Source organism: Macrobrachium rosenbergii, chromosome 55 (assembly GCF_040412425.1).
Source record: "Macrobrachium rosenbergii isolate ZJJX-2024 chromosome 55, ASM4041242v1, whole genome shotgun sequence".
Taxonomy (NCBI): Eukaryota; Metazoa; Arthropoda; class Malacostraca; order Decapoda; family Palaemonidae; genus Macrobrachium; species Macrobrachium rosenbergii.
The window spans coordinates 11,331,522-11,355,985 of NC_089795.1; the positions used below are offsets into that span (position 1 = coordinate 11,331,522).

The window sequence follows — 24,464 nt, forward strand, 5'->3', positions numbered from 1 at the left end:
CATATATAAATCAGTGTGTGATAAAATTTCATATGTATATATATATATATAAATATATATATATATATATATATATATATATATATATATATATATATATATATATATATATATATATATATATATATATATATATACATATATATATATATATATATATATATATTTTATCACATCACTGTGATTAATTTTATCACATCACTGTGATTCATATACAAGCATTAAGCAACAAACGTTCTTTAATATACAATTCTCTCTACCTCACAAATATATTTTCTTATATGTTACCCAAAAGGGAAATTTTTTCTAGCTGATAATAAGTTCGTCGTCTCGTGGGCTCGAACCATGGTAGAACAAGAACTCAGGACTACAGTGATGCCTTAAACCACATGGCTATCAAGTGAGGTATAATTTGATACCGATTCCCACCCCTCAACTTACTGTCCTTTACTTAACTAAGTAACATCTGCGTGTCAGAGTGGTAGCGAGGAGTGTTTGTGAGGCGTCTGAGGATGTCAGTGTTTGTGAGGCGTCTCAGAATGTCAGTGTTTGTGAGGCGTCTCAGAATGTCAGTGTTTGTGAGGCGTCTCAGAATGTCTGTCTGTGAGGCATCTCAGAATGTCACTGTGAACAATGATGATATGTCTCACGGCCTCTTGGGTATGGTTCGTCCAAAGGGACCACCGATACACAGTATGTTGTAGCAGTACGAGCAGAAGAGCAGCAGTTGCATGTCTCTGTGACAGAAGGCTAACCTCCTTGCAGCGATGTTGCCAGTTGCACATAGTCTATGGCACCCCTGTTCTAAGTTTTCCATATATTTTAGGTCCGCAATGACGTGACCTACATCCAGGAATTCATGCACGACTTCCAGAGAATGTTTTCCAAGGAAAGTTTGTGGTTCTTCAATATGCTTAAGTGATCTCGGGAGCAGCAACATACACTGGGTCTTGGTTTTATTGTATAGGATATCAAATTCCTCTGCATATCTGCTGCAAGTGTTGATTAGTCACTGGAGGCCTTGCACCGATTGGGAAATCAGAACCATATTGTCGGCATAACAGAGGTTGTTTATTGTTGTTTCATTGGAAGTGAGTTCAGTTTGACATTCAGGGCATCTGTGTACGTATTAAACAGGTATCGAGAAAGAATGTCCCCTTATCGAAGCCTATTTAGGGAGCTGAAGGTGTACGACAATATGTTACCCCATTTCACACAGACCTGCTGTTTGGAGAAACAACAATATAAAATGCCAATTAAATATAGAGGTGTGCCTCTTTTGTGCAGCTTCAGGAAGAGCTTCAGGTAGTTTACTCTGTCAAGTGCTTTTCTCACACTTACAAAACACAGGAATACAGGAGAGGCTGCGGATAGGTAACAGTTCAGCAATTCTTTCAGGATGTAAATGCAGGTGTCAGTTGAGTGGTTTGCTCTAAATCCGAACTGGTTGTCTGTGGTGTGTAGAAAGGGGAGAAGCCTCACTAGAAGAACAGACTCAAGTATCTTTGACCCAATTGTAGTAATTGCAATCGGGCGATAATTGCCAGGGTCAGCTGCATCCTTTAGCTTGTTTTTTATTAATGATATCAAGCGAACTAAGAGCAGGGAGTCTGGGAGAAACTGGTGAATTATAAACGCACTGAACAGGGCAGCTAGCAAGATGTAGATTACTGGGTGGCAGAATCTGAAAGCTTCTGCAGGAAGACCATCGCAGCTGGGTGATTTGTTATCAGGTAAGTTGTGTATGGCATCGCTGGTGTAACCTGGCATAATACGGCATAATACTGGCATAATATGGCAGTGTTTGCTTACAATTGCCTTATGAGTAGAGCCATCAGCTCAGTTATATTCCCCTTTTCTTTGTTTTTTACGATTTCCTGAATCAAGAGCAGTCAGATATTATACAAATATTGAGGTAAGTGACGAAATCATTCATTTAGAGTCCATACCTGGCTCATGATAAGCATTTCACTGGGTTAAATCGTAAAAAAATGTGTGTGTACGTGTGTGTGTGTACATGACATATGCACTTATCCCTTATGAATGAAAGTATAAGATAAATAAATGCCTGAACTGACTATTACGTGCTCTTGTAGGTACGGAAGGAAAACTGTGATGACAGTGGGGGTGATAGTGTACGCTACTTTGTCCAACCTCATTTGCTGGCTGCCAAATCTTCCTCTGATCTTAGCAACCCGGTTCATCTTAGGACTGATGCACCCAACGTCACTTGCAGTCCCATACACTTTAGGTACTCCTTCCACCGTTCCTTCACGTTTGAAGATCATTGTTCCATATGCCGTGCTTTACACATTGTTTCTACACAAATAACTGGTGATACCGAAGGGTTCTGCTAAGGACACCCTAAAGGTCTCGCGCGCACTAATCGTCATGATTTGGTTCCAGCAATGGAACAGAGTGCACCAAAGAACAGGACGGCCGTGGGCGTTTTGACTTTCTTCCCCTGGATCATTGGGTACTTCACTTGGGCGGGGCAGGCGTACCTGATAAGGGAATGGCGGTGGCTGATGCTCTCAGTTCCTGTACCGGCGCTTCTGGCTGTCCCTTTTTTGTGGTGAGTTCCCTTTACCTTTTTAGATTCATGTGCAGTGACAGAATAATGAAATCTTAGGCTTAAATTAAAACCCTGCACCCCCAAAACAAATAATTCATTTTCAGTACAGTGGCTAAAAGAATCTTTGAGCTATATTCTGTACATAATGGACTAGAACTTCTTTCCCTTTTGGCTGGCATCCTGATGACCTTTCTAGCAACAGAATTTGGATGCAAATGAATCTTCCAGTGACTGTCACTCTGCTTGGCTCCCCAGGTTTGTTGACGAATCCCCTCGCTGGCTGATACTGAAAGGTTACCACGACCGAGCTCTCAGGGTGCTGAAGAGAGCGGCTCGTCTGAACAGAGCCAAACTGCCACCTGACGAAGAGCTGCTCACTTTGATGAAACTCATACAAACGGAAGTAAGATACTGCAGACCCGCTGTCCACAAAAGGGAGTTTTAAGCTAAATAACTTCTCACCAAAAGTATGATAGGCGAAGCTTCAGGAAATTAATATTTTCTCATATCCAATATACATCTTTTGAGCCCGCTTTTTGATTGTTGAAACAAATGTTGAGTTCTATGGCAATCACTTCATATTGCTGAGATGATGACAGAGGCTGTAATCGACTTCTTGACTACGAAAGGTGTTACAGTCGTGAAAATGATTCTTTCTTGCGTTGCAGATTTTTCTAAACTATTAGAAAAACGGAACTAGAAGTTGATGTTCTTATATTATTTGGGGTTCTTTCCTCCATGACAGGGTGTTAAAAGCAAAAGCCAGTCGCAAAATGGGACTTCACGATTTATGAAACTGCTGAAGGCTGTGGGAGAGGAAACCATCATCCTGGTCAGGTAATTTGCTGTTCGTCTCGTTTTCATCAGAATTTCACTTTTAGACAAATGATTGCTGCAAATTCAGTTGTACTAAATAGCAGAAGAGAAGTTACCACAAAAATTCAAAGATTAACATCTGAGAGATTTTGAAATTATGGTGACACTGAAACCGTGTAAGCCCTTGTTATGAAAGGGAATGTGATGTTTCTTGGAGACATTACACATACAGTATTGTCAGTGGGAACTTTGAAAGTTAATAGTCATTTTTATCGTAATTTGCATCAAATTTGGCATTGCCTAATAAAATTTGTGGATAATCTGAATGATCTGACAAACTTTAACAATACAAAGCTCTGTATACACGGATTTTATCTTTGAGAGTTGATAAGCATATGAGTATTAGTTTCATAAGATTCATTTATCGAAACTTGTGTTCATCACATCTCCGGCAGATTCTGCCGAATTGTTTTGGTAAGATTTGTAAGATACTACTTGTAATTACAATCTTCAGAAGTCTGAAGCTGCGGTTCCTTTCAATGGTATCACTCAGTGCTTTCATTAGAACAGGAGGTGGGGCTTTTGATGGCTTTGTTCAATTTTTCTGGTTGAAATAAAAGGTGACAAATAAAATATACAAATATCTTAAAATCGTCAGTAAAGGACCGGATTCCAAAGAGGAAAATGGAATTACAAGGGAAGAACTGATGCTTCTATGAGACCGGATGCTGCAGTCTTTAAGTTTTGACAAGCAAAGATGCTGAATCTCGAAAATTCATGTGTTGGGAAAATATTGGAGTGCTCACAACTTCGAGAAGCTGCCAAGGGTGACTGAAATAACTGAAATGTATTCTTCAAAGTAAGGAAGAGGTATCTATATCTGGCACTGCTGGTTTCTGAAATAATGCTCTTGCTTGTCAAATAAAAAGAATCTGCCTTACATAACATACCCAAAGGTCTAGCAGTTAAATCAAAATTCCTACTGAATTTCCTTGAATGAGAGGCAGACTCCATGAAATAACAGAGTTGCTCATATATATATATATATATATATATTCTTACCTGACTATGTCTTACTCCCGGCACAACATTTTTCGAAATTCCTCAGAAAATTGAAAACTTTTTCTAGGGTAATTTTCGATTTAAAACTTCATAATCCTTTCAAAATTTTTGTTGGATCTACGTGTTATAACCTGGTATGTACCCACCTTTGAGGCGTGTTTAGTGCAAGCCCGTTGGGGATGACAGTAATAATATTAAAAAAAAGACTATAGATATCATAAAGATAATGACCCTAAAGAAATGACTAGTCCGAACTTTGATGGGGTCACTTTCTAGGAAAGATCTCTTTTATTCATTTCTCCACCTACACTTACATATAAATGAATTATAACGATTTACCTAAAAGTCCTGACAAACACTCTCTTTACATTGTGAGCAGGTGTATTCTGTGTTCCACCAGGTCGTCTATTAAATAAACAAAGCATATCTACTTCCATTCTTGAGGTGGCAAGGAGTCGTCAAGGGGGTGCAATACGCAAATATGTTCTGGCTGCCCCCTTTGATGGGGTGGCCACCTACGGCAAGATTTACTACTGCCTTTGGCAGCAGATCCAACAAATATGGAAAAATCGTGACCAAGGACAAAAGCTTTTACCTTGACAAAATCAACCAACTCCTTAGTGACATAAACACTTACGGCAAGTTAACGAAAAATCCCCTCCAAAACATCGCCACAGAAATTCTTAGTAAAGTAAGATTAACTGGCAAAGACAAAAAGAGCACTGAACTACTGGAGAAATTTAAAGTAATTAACCCAAAACTGCCTTACAAAATTATGGCCTTCAATTATTAAATTTCTAAGTGGTTGGCCGGGCCTCCTTTCCCCATTCTTAGGCATATTTTCTCCCAGTCACATTAAACATTCTGAAGATTTCTGTCACAAGTTCAAAGAAGCACATATACCACTTCACAACATGAAACTTTTAAGCTTAGATGTAGGTTCCCTATTCACAAAAGTACCAGTACAGGGCGTTCTACAGTATTTGAGGGAAAAATTAGCCCCCTATTCAGATCATTTCCCACTAGCCCTAGATAAAATAATAAACTTAGTTGAATTATGTGTATCAAACAACGTCTTTTCATTCGGGGAGTCATTCCATATGCAAAAATTTGGGTGCCACATTGGCAGCCCTTTAAGTCCTGTTTTAGCCAACCTATACATGGAATATTTTGAAACTGTAATAATAAATGCAATAAAACCTAAAGGCATGCTGTGGATGAGATATGTAGATGACATTCTAACATTTTGGGATGACAGATGGGGCAATTTCAACGAATTCCTTTCAAAATTAAATGCATTAGTGCCCAGCATCAAATTCAAAGTTGAATGCGAAACAAACAAATTTACCGTACACGGAAAACAAACATTTTCACTTTCATACATTCACTATTTTAGCTATCATGGCGTAGCCAGCAATTTATCCTTAAGAGCCTTACGAATTTGCTCCTTGGATTTCCTGGAAAAGGAAATTGAACTAATCTGTAGGCAGCTGTCATCTTTAAAGTACCCTGACCGTATAATTGAGAAAGCGATCCAATAAGCTAACATAATCTTCTACCATCTCCCTCAAAACAAGACTAGAGAGATGCCCAACAACAAAATTAAAATCTAACACCTGGACAGGATTAAGACATTGACACAGACTCTTGGAAGTTCTAACCCCTTTGCTTTTACCTCCCCAAATACCTCAGCCAAATCCCTGATTAACATCCAACAAAAGCCAGTCCCCAACTGTGAAAAATCGTATATCAGTTTTACAGGTAAATCTCTCCCCAAGAGATTAATACAACATAAAAAGGTCAGTATGGTATGGACAACAGAGCTCAGCTATTTTAACCACATAAATAACTATAACCACAGGACAAACTGGAATTCGTCACATATGATTTATAGCAGCAATTATCAGTTCAAAAGCCAGATGGTAGAATCAGCCCTGATTAAACAAAGCAATACAATGAACCTATCAAAAGGGGCTTGGGGCTTGGATATTATAAATAAAATCTTCCTCCAACCAGTGATTAAGAAGATTAAGAAGCTACCAACTGGAGTGATGTAACGGGTGACCTCTGGAACTCTTGGTATAAATACTGCCTGTCTGTAATCCTTACTTCATTCATATACTTGCCTGTGGAGGGAGACAGTTGGTCTCTGAAATATAGCATTAACTTTCTACCTTTTGGCATTTTTATGGGCTCCTTTTTATCACATCACCGTGATTCATATACAGTCAGTAAGCTACAAACGTCCTTTAATATCCAATTCGCTCTACCTCATAAATAATATATTTTCATATATGTTACCGAAGGGGAATTTTTTAGTTGATAATAAGTTCGTCGTCTCGTGGGCTCGAACCAGCGAAGGACAAGAACTCAGGACTACAGTGGACGCATTTTAACCCAAGCGAATTGGATATTAAAGGACGTTTGTAGCTTACTGACTGTATATGAATCACGGTGATGTGATAAAAAGTCATAATATGGCTGCGTGCGACAAACGCACTACACGGTTAGCATGGCAGAGGTGGGTGGATATCGTCTCTAAAATACAAACACCTGAGTTCGACGGGCGATTTGTATATGGGAGACGATATCCCCTTATACCTCACTTGCTGGCCGTGTGGGTTAAAATGCGTCCATTGTAGTCCTGAGTTCTTGTCCTTCGCTGGTTCGAGCCCACGAGACGACGAACTTGTTATCAACTAAAAAATTCCCCTTCGGTAACATACACGAAAATATATTATTTATGAGGTAGAGCGAATTGGATATTAAAGGACGTTTGTAGCTTACTGATTGTATTTGAATCACGGTGATGTGATAAAAAGTCATGTATATATATGTATATATAAATTGTGTGCATGCATGTTTGTAATATGATCTACAATTAAGATTTTCCGGTGTTTGTGGGACTTTTAAGTCACTCGTCTTCTGTGCTGTGGAAGTGGCATGTTGGAAACATTCTATTGATAAGAAGAACGACTGAAAATATTATTTATCTATATAGTGATATTCACTTCTCTCCTTAACATGAAGTACAATCAATTTTGCAGGAGTGTGCGGTCTTCATTTTTTTTTACCACCAAATGATAACTTTTGAATGTTTATTCTAAGGAGACAGCCTTCTACTTCTCTAATCCTTCGGGCCAGCCCTAGGAGAGCTGTTAATCGGCTCAGCGGTCTGATTACACTAAGACAAACTTACTTCCCATCCAGGACTCCGGAAATGAGACGTATCACTCTGTGCCTCTACTGTCTATTCTTGGTCAACGGCACCGTTTTCTACGGGCTGTCGCTAAGCGGCGGTGACTTAGGAACGGACCCCTTCATCTACATGGCTCTGACCGGCCTCATGGAAGTCCCCGGCAGCACTGTTGTTCTGCCCATGATCAACATCCTGGGTCGCAGACGCTCCAACGTTATCTACTTTCTTGGGACGGGCGTCTCTCTCCTGCTCCTCACGTTCATTCCGAAGGGTAAGTGCCTTCTTTGCTGCTCCGAGCAAAACTGTTCACTGAGGAAAGACAGCTGCGACATTTACTCGCTACCAGGAGTACGGTAGGTCAAGGATGTTGAGCAGAAATGGTAACAAAATTTCCATTATGACTAAATCTAAAAGAAGAAAGAGATAAAGCCATCTAATTAAGAGTAGTTCATTCTTAAACTTGCATAAAAGTTATATGCAAATCCCTTGGAAATCTCCTAAACGGATCGTTGTTTCCCTGTAGCAGAGAGATGGCGCAGAACTCCGTGCAAAACGCTCCGTTCGTATTACTATAGATTCTTTGTCGACAGGCCTGCCTAAGACACTTTTCCTACCTTCGTTTTCCATCTGTTCCATTTAAACTTTCCTTACTTGATGATACCACTTCAGCTGTTCGTTTCCCGCGTGGTATGGAAATTGGCTGAAATGAATTAGCTTTAATACATAACTTATTTAGAATAAAGGGTAAACTACTCTCAGGAGAAGCAATGTTACTAAATAGCTCCAGTGGCACAGTTTAATTTCAACATATAGACAATACAACAAGTGCTAGGAGCATTGTGTATATCTGAATTAGATTTTCTGAATGTATAACTTGAATTTGACAGGCACGAGTGCAGCAAAGTCTATATCAGCTTATATCTCTCTTAGTAGCTGGTGGTCAAAGTCACTGTTTATCGTTGCTTGCAGAGCAGTCCATGGTTTCAGTCATGACCAGTACAGAAGCGCTTGTCAGTTATAATCCCCCTTGGATGCAATTTATTCCCAAGCGAATAAATTACGTAAATAGTGAATTCGATTTTATACGATAGTTGCAGCTTAATGTGTGTGATATCTATCTGTCTATATATATATATATATATATATATATATATATATATATATATGGTAACGATTCCTTTTGCTGTTACCTCTAATTATCTTCAAGATTCTTTACCCACTCTAAAGTGGGCGGAACCTCAATGAATATATCAATACTCAAAGGGTGGACCCACTTGTGAGGGAATCCCGAAACAAATAGTATACAAAAATGGGGTAAGAATACACTAAATATCAATATAAATGTATTACAATAAACAGTATAAAATAAAGCTCTCCGAAAAGTTAATTTTGGCCAAAAATAAAGAAACTTTAGATATACCTACACACTCTCCCTATACACTGAAGGGACCCTAGACCCAGTATTTGTAGGTATTTAGGATCCCATACAAGTAAATTAGAAAATGATCCAATAAGATGCTATGGTTATTTTTCTACCAGTCTTTATTTATTTTGGAGAGTTTGGGCACGCCTAAGTTTAAATGCCAATTGACACAAAGTCACACCGATCGAAAGGTGGATGATCGGAAGATGTTTTTCAGATTTTTCTTTGGTTTTTCCACTACTTTTAATCGAGATGCTGACACTACTGCAGGCACTTGTCCTCGAAATGTTTCATACCCATTTTCTCTGCTCTGTGAGTCACCTCTACCAGTGACGTCACAATGCTTTGGTTATACGTGACTGGATGGAACTTGTCCTATAAAATATAGTTATTTCTAGATTTGCCTCGCTATCCCTTCTGAGAATATTATAAGCATCGTCAAATACGGCACTGCAAATACGCATAGACCCAAAAAACAACTAGAAAGTAACAGTAAAGTGGCTTTTATATGAGGCCAGGCCATCAAGGAAAAGCCAAACGAAGATCATCCAGTGAAATCTCTGCTAAAAAACAGACTTCATCTGTTCGTAAATCTCTTTTCACAATTGACAGTGCAAAATATTTCTAGTGCCAAATAAGAGAAACTAGTACAGCATCCTGATAATGATGCTAGAGCTGGATAATTAACTAGAAGTGTCTCCAAATACTGCCAAAACTTCGCCTAAGAACCGTCTGACTTTAAGTATCTTTTTCTCAGAAGTGAAGTTTGACGACTTCGGATTTCTAAAGCTCCCTTGATTTTGAACGTAGAGGCATAATTGTTTTTATTATTTGTTTCTGAAAGGTTCTAGCTTCTTTTGGGGGGGGGGAGGCTAAGTTAAAGCTATGTTAACAGTATATATTTTTAATGAATTTTCATTATTTAATTTTAAATTTTTTCTTTTTTCTAAGTCTATAATAGTCCACCTAATCAGTTAGTACCAGCAGCTAGGAATAGAAAAGTAATTAAATAATTGAATCCATTTTATAAACTTGAATGTGTATAGTCTTCAATATTACTTACAAAAGTGAGATTGGTTTCAAAATAAGATATCCTTAGCCGTTAAAATAATGCTTAATTTCCTTTATCTTTTTATTATTTTAATTTACATTAAATTCAGATTTTTATGTCAGTTACATAACTATTTTGCAGCCATTTTAATGTATGATCAACAAATTGAAAGAATTTAATTAAGATTAAATGAAATAAATAATTATATGTGGGTCGTAAGTCACTGGGTCCCTATACAAAACATATCTTCTTCTTCTTCTTCTTCTTCTTCTTCCCATTTTTATATGGGGTTGCCGTGATGCCTTCTTTTGAAGGACTTTGATTTGGCTTTGGGGTAGACTTTGTAGTCCCGATTGGCTGCCCTGCCTGACATCGCTTTGACCCCGGTATTGTGTACATGTATTGTACCAGTTCACCAGCGCTCTTTCTCCCAGCAACGAGGAGTTGTTTAACAGTGAGGTCGACAGTCGAGATGTGTGAGGTGTTTGTTATGTTTTTAGAAGATGTTGGAGTGGCTTTGTTTGTGTGTGTAATAGTCTGTAACACCCATTTGCTCTTAAGCAAACCTATCCGTTGATTACATATGTAATCCCAGGGTGTCTACACGGATACCAAAGTGTCCGCCTCTCTGACCGGTCAGCTGCGGATTTGAACCCATGCCACAGACCTCTAAGAAGTCTGAGGATGCTGCCTTAACCAACTCGGCCATCGAGGCTCTCCCTATACAAAACATATAAACAGTGATAATTACAGTTAACAATTGAAGAAATTAGAGCACAAGAATCTGTCGCCCATAACAAACAGCAAAAATTCACATCATATCTCAAACACTATCACCTGTATATAGAAGAGCAAAATGATTCAACAGTTTTATACCTTATTTTCTGGATGCCCTGCATAAAGGCTGTGTCCTAGGTTTATTGGCATCCTAAAAGTAATTGCAAATGGATGTCATTTCAGCACATGTTGAAATCATGTTCATGATCATCCACTCTGATGAAGCTGTATGAGCTTTGTACATCAAACGAGGTCGATAAATCAAGCATTGGAAACGATGGAATAATTTCAGAAATTGTACTTAAAGGTACATCCTCTTCTTCTGTAGGCTTATCCTGTTTATCAAACTCAGGGGAGCTCAGTAGCTAGATATTCTGTGTGCCAACTGGACCTCCTTTCACAGCTTTTCAACAGTATTTATAGACGAGCTTGTTTGCTCACACTACCCGCGCTGGAACCCAGCGCTGCTGTCTCCCCTACTCTCCCAATCCCCTACCTAACCCCACCCCCCACCCAAGGCAGACAAACAGGTTTGCAGGAGGAGGGTGGGTTTCTCCCCTACCCTTCTGTTCCCCTACCTACTCTGCCTCCACCTGGGGCGGACAAACTAGTTTGCAGGGGGAGGCTGGCTGTGTCATGTCTCCCCAACTGTCACCCAGGGGAGTACAAACAAGACCTATTGGATTTTATCATTATAGATGTTATGGTCATCCCCAGTCGTGAGCAATGACATTTACAAAGCGCTGTATATCGCCAGAAAATTGTGCTAGGTGCAGTTTTGTCACTAGGCGGCTTAAACAATGGCTCGTTGCTTCATGACACTGCAGTTCAAATTCTCCAAGAGGAAGCGATTGGTAATATATACTATTAGGTGACATTACCTGCTTTTAACCTGCAATCACCTCGGGGCCACTGAGGAGGACGATTAAAATCAAAAGGGAAATTTTTAGGACTGCAGGTTAGTCAAGGCTCGAGAGATTCCATGCTGATTCGGGTTAAGGTAAGGAATTTATGATGTTTCGAGAAGAAGTTTTGAGTTATAGGATTGTTTCCACAAGGTAAGCATACCCCTTCCAGTTATACGAATATGACCTATTTTAAAAATAAATTAATGTATTTTTTAGCCCTACAAATAACCGTACTGCAGACAAAAGAAGGAATTATTCTATCTCAGACAAATCGTACCATCTCATTGTGAAGGTTGAACAATTGACAAAAACTGGTCCCACTGTAGAGGTTAAATTTTGCTAATGAATTCTTACATTTCTTTCCTAAACAGGGTGGGTTGCGACGACTATGGCCTTAATGGGCAAAATGAGTATTTCTATGGCATTCCAGGTCGTCTACCTCCACGGAACAGAACTCTTCCCAACGGAGGTTCGACTGAGAGGCCTCGGAACCGGCGCAATGGTTTCCAAAACAGGAACGATCATTGTTCCATATATCATAAACACGCTTGTGAGTCATTTTTTAGTTATACGTTGTAACCACATTTTATTTTTTTTTTCTGCCAGGAGCATTTCATCTTACCTGTAACAAAGATCACATTTTACTCGGCAAGCTCTTTTCCAACTTGATTTCTCTATCCTGCTACTTCTGATGCTGTCACTGAAAAGATCTGTCACGGGATGGCGGGCTAAATGGAGGGATTCAGTGTCTTAGATTTGCTAGTAATCATACTTTGAATTTTGTTGGCATTTACCTTCGTTCCTCACGATTTGCACCTTGTGCTACTTTAAAGAAATCTCTGTTAACAGAATCACCAACTGGAGAGCTATAATTGCGAGATGGTATCGATGCATGGTAGCACCATCAGCCTAGGTAACCAGCAACTATGCTAAACCACATATGTCTATAATATTCATGGGTCAAAAACATTATCATGAGGAACACCAAAAATTAGTCTCTTAGGCACTATTGTCCATCATCAACTACTCTGCACATTCTGTTATTTAAAAGAGCCAAACCAAGAAGTAGAATATTTGGAACCTCAGTTCAAATTGAGGGTAAATACTTGCTGTTGACGAGGCTCACATATTTCTTACTTCTTAATCCATTTGTTCTATCCAACTGATTTTTTTTAATGCTATCTCTTTTCCCAAGCTGTTTTTCATGATGGGTGGCTCCTCTTATTGTGACCACTGGACTTGAAGCATTCCGCTTTTCCAGTTAGGGTAACAAAAATTACACTAACTGTCCCTCAGTTTTTTACCTGAGCTGATTGGAATCTATCAGATCACTAACCATTTCTCTCTCTCTCTCTCTCTCTTGTTGTTTTATCAGTATCCCACGATTCATATGCAATACCTTATGAATACCTCATGACATCTGATGTTTAGAGATTTAATATTAACACAACTGCATAACAAAACTAAATGTCATTCATTTAACAAAACCAATCAATCTTTTATAAGAAACCACTTCCGAGATTCACTTCTATTCCGCTTTGATTATATCAATCATACACTACTTCCTCCTTCATCGCTATTCATGTGTTACACTGTAGGGTAACATACGACCGTCCATCTTACCGGCTGCCAGAACTCATACCCTGCGGGCATCCACTCCTAACAACGAACATCTCCCGACATGCACGCCGAGCATGCGTGTATAAGAAACACAGCCGACAGCATGCACCCTTTTTATTGTGCACTGTTGTCCATAATCATGTCACGTCAGATGTGTCAATGCTGATCCTTCAGTGATTCAGAGGTGACAGGGTTTGAAGTTCTGCGAGCCATCCTTCGACCTGCTCAAAAATGTCATCGGGCAGGAATTCGAGGACGGCGTCTGCTTTGCATGTTAGGCCATTTTCTTCAATCGGCAGATTTTATCCGCCCTGAAGAACCAAGCTTCTGGGTTGTGAGGTGTGAATGGAGGCGGACCTATGGAGGCGGCGGCGATGGAGTCGCTGGTGAAGCTTGCATCGTTGGGGCTGGCTGGGCTGGTCGTCTCCGCGGTCACCAATGTAGCGAAGGCGTGAGTAAGAGGCTGCATCTACAAACTTGCTCATTTATTCAAGACAACAAACAGACGGAGGAAACATAGTGCCTGACACGAGGCAGACAAAATAGAGATTAACATTCATTCAGCTGTGTTTGGTTGAGAATGGAAAATGGTACATCATTCTATATACAAGTTGTGGATAGAGTTCTGGTAAATATAGCTGGAAAGCTGACGTTGTATTGCTTCCTGTAGGAATGATACATCTGACGTGACATGATGGACAACAGTATACATTAAAAAGGGTGCATGCTGTCGGCTGTTTCTTAAGCACACGTGCTCGGCGTGTATGTCAGATGTTAGTTGTGAGGCGTGGATGCCCATAGGGCGTGAGTTCGGGAGGCCAGGTAAGATGGACGGTCGTGTAGGCCCACGTGGCACCCTACCACACCACCATCTGTTGTATCATCCATCTTATTAAGACTGAGTTGTGTTTCTGGAGAATAAATTGACTATCTGTCTTCAAAACAATGTTCATGCCGTGAGCATCTAATTGAAAAAAAACCTTTTCAATGGACTAAATTGGTCTTTAAGCAAAGCACCCGATCACTGTCTACGTTCCCTCACTTCATAACATTCTATATACCTACATCATCACTAAATAAACAAGTAATAAATGCATCAAAGTGTCTTCGGCACAATGGAGTTTTCTGTACAGAGTATAATGCTGTATGAGCCGCGTCCCATGAAACTTTTAGCCACGGTCCGGTGGTGGCCTGCACTATAACGTTGCCAGACGCACGATTATGGCTAACTTTAACCTTAAGTAAAAATAAAAACTACAGAGGCTAGAGGATGCAATTTGGCATGTTTGATGATTGGAGGGTGGATGATCAACATACCAATTTGCAGCCCTCTAGCCTCAGTAATTTCTAAGATCTTTGGGCGTACAGAAAAAGTGCAGATGGATAGACAAAGCCATCTCAATAGCTTTCTTTTACAGAAAACTAAAAATGACAATATCATTGTTGTTCTTAGACTCCTTCAGCAACAAAAATCCTCTGACCTATTCCCTAGTGGTTTGTTCATCTTATTCACTCTTCTGAGTAATTTGTCATTCGCTAAATATTTCACTTCAATCCCTCAAGTAATCACATCTGCGCAGGCTCTTTGTAGGCTGCTGCTGTGGTCATTTTTGCTTTCTGTACGTCGACTTTAATCTCTTCGAGAGTCACCTCTCCGGCTTCCTCTTTGGGAAAATGGCGAAGTTTTCCAGACGTGTGGTTTATCTAAATGTAAATGGCTTATCTTCAGTCATTATACTGAAACCAAAGTCTATCCATGCTAGGGTGTTATTCATGAAATTTCTTTCAGTTTTTTGTTGCGCCTGGAAATCATCACAAAGTTCCCTTTAATCATCCTCACTCCCCAGACTATCTTGTTTCAGTGTTTTATATTAATTCGTGACGAGATCAAACAACCATCTAAGAGCTATTTTTCACCCTTCCTAATTTGCCAACAGGTCTTATACAATATTACTCCAGATCAGCTTAAGACGGCTGCCGGTAATAAAGTCACAGGAAGAAAGTCACGGAAAAGAGTCACAATTTTGTCTAGGAAAAAAGTCACAGAGAAATAAGAAACATTAATTCATGGTGGCAATTAAAGTAATAAAACAGTAAATATTTAGGATTTTCCTAGATGGTAACCCCAAAACCCTTTTTCCTGGTTTTCCACATTCCAGGGGGTCGTTATCCAGAGAAGGAATAATATTTCACAGCTGCCCTATAAATCCATCAGTACCTAGTTCCCATCCCTAGTAAGAACAGCTGCCCCTATAAATCCATCAGTACCTAGTTCCTCCTAAGAACAGCTGCCCCTATAAATCCATCAGTACCTAGTTCCTCCTAAGAACAGCTGCCCCTATAAATCCATCAGTGCCTAGTACCTAATATCGGCTGTAGACCTAAAACAAGAAGTGGTCCAAATGTGGTGCCCGTCGCTTCCCTTTCTCCCAAGAAACAGAACTTGTTCGTCCTTTCTAACGGCAACGCGTCTCTCTGGAGATCCTTCAATACCGTTATGACTGATTTTAGAACCTGGACATTCATTCAGATAACACAACTGGAGGTTCGTTTCCTTGATGACTCCCGTTTATGGGACAATCATGGTTGAACCCAGTGAATGTTTGATTTTAGAAATTTCTCTTGACCGTGCCACATTTTAACATTTGATTACAGGGTGCAGTATACTGGTGGGGCCCATCGGTGCTGTGTGGAGCCTTATCAATTGTTGCCTGTGTGATTTGTTCTATGCTGCCCGAAACCTTAAGAATGCCTCTCCCAGACAGCGTGGCTGCGCTCGAGATGACTGCACTGATGCGCAAAAGGTAATCGTAGCTATACACCTGGTAGAGCCTTTCCACAAGAACCGAGATCTGAGATAAAAAGGCCCATAGAACACTATTTGAACATTGCAACCATATATTACGAGCACTTCCTTCTGGTTGCAACGTTCAAATAGTGTTTTATGGGACTTTTTATCTTCATATTATACTGTGGTAAAATAAATTCACATATATATTATATGTCTATATATATATACAGTATATATAATGTATATGTGTGTTTGTCCTTTTTGGCAAAAATTCTGACATTCAAATCATTTCCTTATACGATAAAAAAATAAAACATTTGTTCGCTGTATAGTTAAAGTTAAGTTGTTCCATAAGAATTCTCATTTGTTATTATTATTATTATTATTATTATTATTATTATTATTATTATTATCATCATCGGCGAAGCAAATCCACAGTCATGTATATGTGCATCTATTTAAAGATAAATCAGTACAGATAGCTTTCGGGAACTTGCTCAGATCCCCTTTTCAATCTGAGGCGCCGACGTAGCACCCCAGCCAAGTAAACTCAAAAGCAGCGAAGTTGTTCATCAACTCAGGAACAGGTGTTCAAACAGAGATCAGGCGATGTCGTCGTTTTCTGACAGTCTTCTGGAACGTCTAATTGGCCCTCCTTGCCCAGGGGGGGGGGGCGTTTAGCTGGCCATCAACAGCACAGGAGGCGCCTGCAACATCGGTTACTGGAGGCAACTGCAGCATCAGATGTGGTACCATCGTAATGGTCTTCATTCTTGAAACCTTTAATATAATTCTTAGAATTTATCTTCCTGCTCGAAAGATTTATTGTCTTCCTTTGATAATCCACATCTATCGACACCCTCCACCAGTCTCCTTATGCCAACATCTTTACTTCTGAAAATAGCTTCAGATTCTGCCCAGTTTATGCGGTGGTCGAGTTTAAGACTGTGACTAACTAACGCACTGTTTTCTGCGTGCAACCTGTATGCTCTTTTGTGTTCCCCTGTTCTTGTGAACAACCCTCTGCCACTTTCCCCTAAATGTTTAGAGTCACATTCTGTACAGGGAATTTCATAAACACCGATATGTTAATTTTTTGTGATTTGTGTCCTCTCGTTGTGTATAAGAAGTCTTTTAATGGTTTTATTGTAATTGACTATATTTATTTCATCATTACGATTTTTGTTTAGCCTCCCTTATTCTGTTTAAGCGTGGATTACAAAGGAGTGCAAGATAATTCATAAATTTCTTTTTGTCATGTTCTTTTGAGGAAACTGTATAGAATATCGTTCTAGCCTTTTTAAAAGCATTATTAATAAAATGTTCCGGGTAACACATTATTAATAAAATGCTCAGGGTAACACAGTTTTTTGAAAACATCTTCGATGTGTTTAAGTTCTCTGTCGATGAAGTCAGGGGTCGCAAATTTTCAAAGCTCTCGAAACAAAATTGACCAAGATGTTGGTTTAAACTTGATTATTGTGCCAGGAGAAAAAATGAATAGAAGTTTCTGCATTAGTGTATTTTATATATATATATATGTACATACTGTATATATATATGTATGTATGTATAGTATGTGTGTATATATATATATATATATATATATATATATATATATATATATATATATATATATATATATATATATATATGTAATAATACAATGCTCTCTTAACTTCTTGAATTCTCCGCTTGTCAATACAAAGCCTTAAGATCCAAGTGCAAGAAATATGAAGAAATTATGATGTCCGGTGTATATGTATGTACAAGAGGCAACAGACTTTTATCCTTCTCGTTGTCAGGTCGACAATGAGACTTCCTTCTGATTAGGGGACCCAGGTTCGTTTCCCGCAACCGGACATCACAATTTCTTCATATTTCTTGCACTTGGGTCTTAAGGCTCTGCAGCGACAAGCATATCCAAAAATGTGCGAAGAATTCGAGAAGTTAAGAGGACATTGTGGCTATTATAATTATATATGTATATATATCTTGTAAAAATTGACCAGTAGATTCATATATATTGTATATATATATATATATATATATATATATATATATATATATATATATATATATATATATATATATATATATGTATCTTCCTTTCAAACTTTACAGTTTCAAAAATTATTCAACAACAGGGAAACTGTATTGGATACAATTGTTCATCAATATCTAATTCAGCCTCATTAACCCTTTCACCACATAAAGTTATTTAGTCCTTCTGTGCATTCCCTGTCTCCGTTGCTTCTGTTTTTCCTTTGGTTTATTCTGAGTCCCATCTCTCAAGTTGTACGTTGTATTCTGCTAACCAAGATGTGTCAATCTCGTGGCGTTTTGCCTGTCACAGTGGCAGCACGTTGCACCTCACTGTTCGCTGCGCGTTCGGTTGAGAAGCCCCTTCAACAGTAACTGTGCATCCACTTCATTCATGGTTAATATCAACTAGCTTGACATATAATGGGAACGCCATAACAAAACCCTAACTCAAAAGTATCTTGCAAAATATAGAAAAATTGTCTATGTTCTTCACCTTATTCAGATTTTTTATTACCTGAAAAGTCCAATATACAGAATACAATATGCTTTCACTACAATATTGTGTTCTGGAATTATCCTACAAACTACTTTCATATACAGCACTTATTAATCATCTCAAATAAATAGTTCTCTTTTTTGTCACTGCACAGATGCTCAGCGCACAATAATTGCATCATATTCCATAACAAAAGTCCTCAATTTGCCACCTCAGACAAGAATCAATCTCCATCTTAGGTCATAATCGGACCAACAGACCGTAACTGGTAAAGGGAACAGCATCGTCCACAACTGAGCAGCCTCTTTCTGAAAAACATATTCCACATATTTCCTTGAGAACACCTTACCGAATTCCTTTCACATGCACGGTGCAAAAACCATCCGTCACAGTTAAGTTTACTCTTAAGGTTCATCGTCAAATCAGACAATATCTTTTTCACTTGACCCACCCACATTGCAGACAGGTAACCTGGCAATAACACCAGTGCACTTATATCTAGTTTCGATTTGGTAGAAATTGAACATTAAAATCTTCACAAAGTGATCCAGATCCGTACAACAAATCTCAAACAACACCTTTTAAAAGTACAACGAAACCGGCCTAATGTGATAAAAATAAAACAACTAAAAACGCATATAATGCTGTATAAAACTATCAGCTACGACCTCATAACGCTCAGTTACTCCCCACATGTGGTCAAGTAAAGATGTGTCACACGGCCCCAGAAAGCGCTGCCTGACGCACGATCCGCGGCCGAACTTGACCTTAAATAAAATAAAAACTACTGAGGAGGCTAGAGGGTTGCAATCTGTTATGTTTGATGATTGGAGGGTAGATTATCACCATACCAATTTGCAGCCCTCTAGCCTTAGTAGTTTTTAAGGTCTGAAGGCGTACAGAAAAAGTGCGGACGGACAGACAAATAGCCATCTCAATAGTTTTCTTTCTCAGAAAGCTAAAATATACAACACAGATTCTATTTCACTGCAGTTATCACATAAATCTGTAAGGTGTCAAAGAAACGAGCAGGTAAAAGTTACTGCTCCTTTATTACAGATCCAGGCAGCTTATATTGTGGCCGACTGATGCCGGGCCGTGAGAGACAATGGAATTGACTGTGACCTGAGGTCGAAACAATAAACAATAATATGCAGTGAACGAGTACAAATTACAATACAAAACATACAGAGCTACAACACAGATACAGTCTTGATGCCTGTGAATGAAGAAACATGTGATACACAATGTGTGACATTCGTATAAATACCATAAAGTAAAAATGATTAAAATGCGTGACCTGGCACGTTTTAGGCGTGACTAATTGAGCTTGAAGAAAACGGGAAGTCACCAAAGAAAACAAGCTCAGCGGAGACTTAATTAATGGCGCCGCCGAAACACTATCCTGGCGCCGATTTGGTGACTTTACAAATCTGAACCTTTAATGATTCAAACCTTTAGTCTGTGGTTTCTTGCCAAAATCCCATGCATATATCTGTATATAAAGTCCCTCTCCAAAGTACTTTTGAAAGGAACATTGATGCATTTCCAAATCAATGTCCAATCTAGTAGCGGGTAATCACGCTCAGTGTTTGCTTTTGAAGGCAGTTTGGGTTGATAATGAGTTTCCTCACACGTAACATCCCGAAAGTTTTTTTTTTGTCCGACCAATAGTAATGGTCCTCTGCTGCAGCAAGTACTCTACTCAAGAGACCTAGAACTCCTTCGCCTTTCCATTAGGCTGCAGATACTCATATCCACGGAATTCCAAGTGCTGAGTTGAATAATCCTGTGTGTATATCAACTGGGTGAAAACACCACTCTTTGTCATAGGTTCTGGAACCTCATGGAATACTTCTCAACGACTGTGTAGATATGTGGGAGTGTATCCCTCGTACAGAAGTACCCTTGGCATTGGCAGTAATCAGATCAAGGAGCTTTTTCACAATATAGTGAATACACGACGGCATTTACGATATGTTGAAAATATGGAACGTTCCCCTCTGACATGCCCCCGGTTATTCGCGGCACGTGGCAATGATTCCTTATTTGTTTCTCTACAGTGATTATGGCGGTTTCTAAGCTTTGTCATCTGCTGGCTCTGTTATCATTTAGCTTGTCAAGAGGAGAGGGAAAATACTAAGGTGCGCAGAAAAACATTCTGTCAGATATCTGTGAACCTAGTTTTGCATTACAGAAACCTTCAGAAGCTTGTCTTTCTCTCCTGGTATTACGGGACGACGTGTTCTTTTCTTTATGGTCAGATGTTTAGATGTTGGGGTTTTTATTCTATAATGTATATATATGAAGGCTTGAGGGATGAGACTGATGGTGCTTAAATAATTATTTATTCTTCTTCTGGGTAGCGTGTATATACAAACAGTAACAGTGCTAGCATACAGAAACAACACACAGCTAGTGTACAATTATATGACAGCTTATAATGCAATTGGTCCCAGAAATAAGGTTTTGTGGTACCATTTTCTCTATTTGTGCTGGCATTTCAGTATTTAAAATAACTGAGACATCTGAAATAATGCATAAGTGTTAACGAAATTAGTGTTGGCTTACTTGGGTGACGAATGTTTATCTGTACCAGAAAATTTTAGTAAGTGAACGATTGTGACTGAATGCGGATTTCGAAACTTATCAGAAAACCAAAATTAAAACGACTAAACTTTAGACAAATGAAAAAATGAAAATCAGAATTAACTGGGAGATGATGAGGAAAAGGCTTGACCATGTTCAGGCTACCAAATGAAAAAAGTATAAAATGCGCCCTAGTTTCTTCAGCACAATCGAGTTTCCTGTACAGTGTATAAGCAAGGCCACCGAAAATAGATCTATCTTTCGGTGGCCTCGGTATTTTGCTGTATGAGTCGCGTCCCATGAAACTTTAGCCACGGCCCGGTGGCATACTCCCCAACTGTGTTATGGTTCGGGGCCTTTCCCTGAAAAAAGCAGGATGTGGGATGCCATATCTTAAAAACTAACAATAGAATCTTCTAGAAAATCCTCTCAATATGTTTACCACGCCCAAAGCACATGAACAATATCCTTAGACCATCCTAACCTAACCCAACCCAACCTAACCTAACCTAGAGGCATGGAAAAAAAAACCGAAGCGCCCACTCGTCTGGCCGAACCATAACACAGTTGGGAAATATGCAGCCCCCACGTGGTGGCCTGGACTATGTCGTTGCCAGATGCACGATTATGGCTCACTTTAACCTTAAATAAAATAAAAACTACTCAGGCTAGATGGCTGCAACTTGGTATGCTTGATGATTGGAGGGTGGATGATCAACATGCCAATTTGCAGCCCTCTATACTCCTCAGTAGTTTTAAAGATCTAAGGGTGGACAGCCATCTCAACAGTTTTCTTTCACAGCAAACTAAAAATGAAGCTTTGGAAACATAGATTGCTATGTGATTACTGTGAATGCCTTTGCACCACAATTTCCTCCTTGCAGCTTCCACATGTTGGGTGTTTCCTAATAAATGAGGATCTATAACACAAAAATTCATAAATTTCAAAGAAAATAAGTAATACTCATGTAGTAACTTAAAAGTTTCCATGGTCAAATGGGTACCATGTTTTTTCTGGAGGGTCAGATTCAAATATATATATATATATATATATATATATATATATATATATATATATATATATATATATATATATATATATATTTATTTATGTGTGTGCATATGAGGAAACGGAAGTACGTAAAAGTAATTTCCCAGATATAGCATTTGTATTGATTTATAAGGGATCAAATAAATATGAAAATATAAAAAACATTGTAAGAATGAAATAGCTGTAGATGGAATATATTTGTTCCTTTTAATTAACAGCCATGTACAGTAGACCTCACCTACAGTACAGTCCTCACGTCACAACTGCGCATTCATGAAGGTCTCGAGCTGCAGAATTGCTTTGGTGTTACCAGGGACTTCTTCTTCTTCTTCCTTAATTCCCTAAATACTCCTGGTATCTCTTATGGATATTACATCTGGCACTGACACCGCCAACCTTCCTGCTTAGGTTGACGCTGTTGCCATATCCTTTAGCATATTAGCTTTTTCAGCTCATTCGTTTTCTATAATAACGTTTCTGTAGTTATTTTCTTATAACTGAAAGTTATTTGTTCATTTAACAACAAGATTTTCTTTCCATTTCTCTTTATATGCTCATCATATTCTGCAGGTTCTGATATAAATTTGCCTTTTTCACTTTGTCTTTAAAGTGAGCCACAGTGTACAGTTTTGACGGCTTACTTCTTTTCTCAGAAAGGATACGTCTTTTCATGCAATCTTTCGTTCCAGTTTCATGACAGGATGTTTATGAAGACAGACTTCTTAGGGTGTTTGAACGAAATGAAAATCTAACAGGTACCACTAATTATTACTGTGAATGTGTCGGCATGGCACCAAATAGATTTGCTCCCTTCTGTCTCGGTAAAGAGGCAGACAGAGCATGTGGTTTGAAAGACAGTAAGTTCTTTGTAGCGAATAGGATGTAGCATGTTTTTTTTAATTAGGTGAGGGTGTTCTGCCGTTGTTCCAAAAGCAGGTAATTTTCTTCTATTTCATTATTTTACAGGGAGAAGATGCGTGGCAAAGAGAAGTCGGCAGCAATGGACCAGGATGAAACAGCATCTTTCTCCACTTGATGTGCTCTATGAGGAGAATTTTCTCTAATTAACATTTTGTAAAGGCCCCGAGTTCTCTGGAACGTCGATTAAAACTCATCCAAAATGTATTCCGACTTATTTCTGTGCAAGGCAGAACAGTCTTACAATTGAGGGACCTTCAGGAAAATGAGAAGGAAAGAAAATCAGTCTGGGTTCTTCCTCTGCTTGACTTGAGGTCTACTCTGCTCGCCATCGCTTGAATAACAGAGAAAACAATGATGTGTGGAATACAGTAAATAAACGTCGTGAAAAACCTTAGCCCTTTCGTTAAAACCTTCACAAGAGCAGCTATGGAACGCATGCGCGGAGTTTGTGATGTCACTGAGCAAATATCTCCATTTCCAAAACATTAGGCTCCAAGTCTCAGTCCTGAGCTGAAAGTAGGGAGGGGGTGGGTTACTGAACCCATCTGCCTCAGAGAATCCTGGATCTCAGCTAACAGGATATTTGTTGAAGATTGCCTCTGTTCTAACTTGTTCTAGCCAGTAAATGGACTTAATTTGATTTAGTTTTTGAGCAAATATCTCCATTTCCAAAAAATGAGGCTCAAAGTCTCAGTCCTGAGCTGAAAGTAGGGAGTGGGGGGGGGGTTACTGAACCCATCTGCCTCAGAGAATCCTGGATCTCAACTAACAGGATATTTGTTGAAGACTGCCTCTGTTCTAACTTGTTCTCCTGAGTAAATCGACTTGGTTTGACTTAGTTTTAGAAAAAGACACATGACAATGTTCCTGATTTCTATTACTACTGTTATTCAGAACAGTCAACATGGGCCACTGACTCAAAATTCAAGCTTCCAACGAATATGGTGTTCATTTGAAAGAAGTAACAGAAGGAAACTCAGAAAGAGATTAGTTTTTAGAAAAGAAAAATAAATTAAATTAATAAAGAAATATATGAAGATATGAGTAAATTATTAATATACAAGGAGAATTGTTTTGGGGTACTAATGTGTTGCATCTTACCTTGAACTTTTGAAGTTCCAATTGTGTAGCATCCTCAG

At 38.9% G+C, this 24,464-nt stretch overlaps 1 protein-coding gene across 1 annotated transcript in view; it reads left to right on the forward strand.

Annotated features, from left to right (window-relative positions):
* The window catches only part of LOC136835897 (organic cation transporter protein-like), a 53,793-nt gene extending 30,078 nt beyond the window's left edge, over positions 1–23,715 (forward strand). The window contains exons 6-13 of the mRNA XM_067099750.1: positions 2,097–2,251; positions 2,407–2,575; positions 2,831–2,978; positions 3,321–3,412; positions 7,664–7,923; positions 12,183–12,361; positions 16,087–16,235; positions 23,371–23,715. Of these exons, the coding sequence (XP_066955851.1) occupies positions 2,097–2,251; positions 2,407–2,575; positions 2,831–2,978; positions 3,321–3,412; positions 7,664–7,923; positions 12,183–12,361; positions 16,087–16,235; positions 23,371–23,440 (1,222 nt within the window). The 3' untranslated portion in view covers positions 23,441–23,715. The remainder of the gene's footprint in view (positions 1–2,096; positions 2,252–2,406; positions 2,576–2,830; positions 2,979–3,320; positions 3,413–7,663; positions 7,924–12,182; positions 12,362–16,086; positions 16,236–23,370) is intronic.
* Positions 23,716–24,464: the final 749 nt, after the last annotated feature.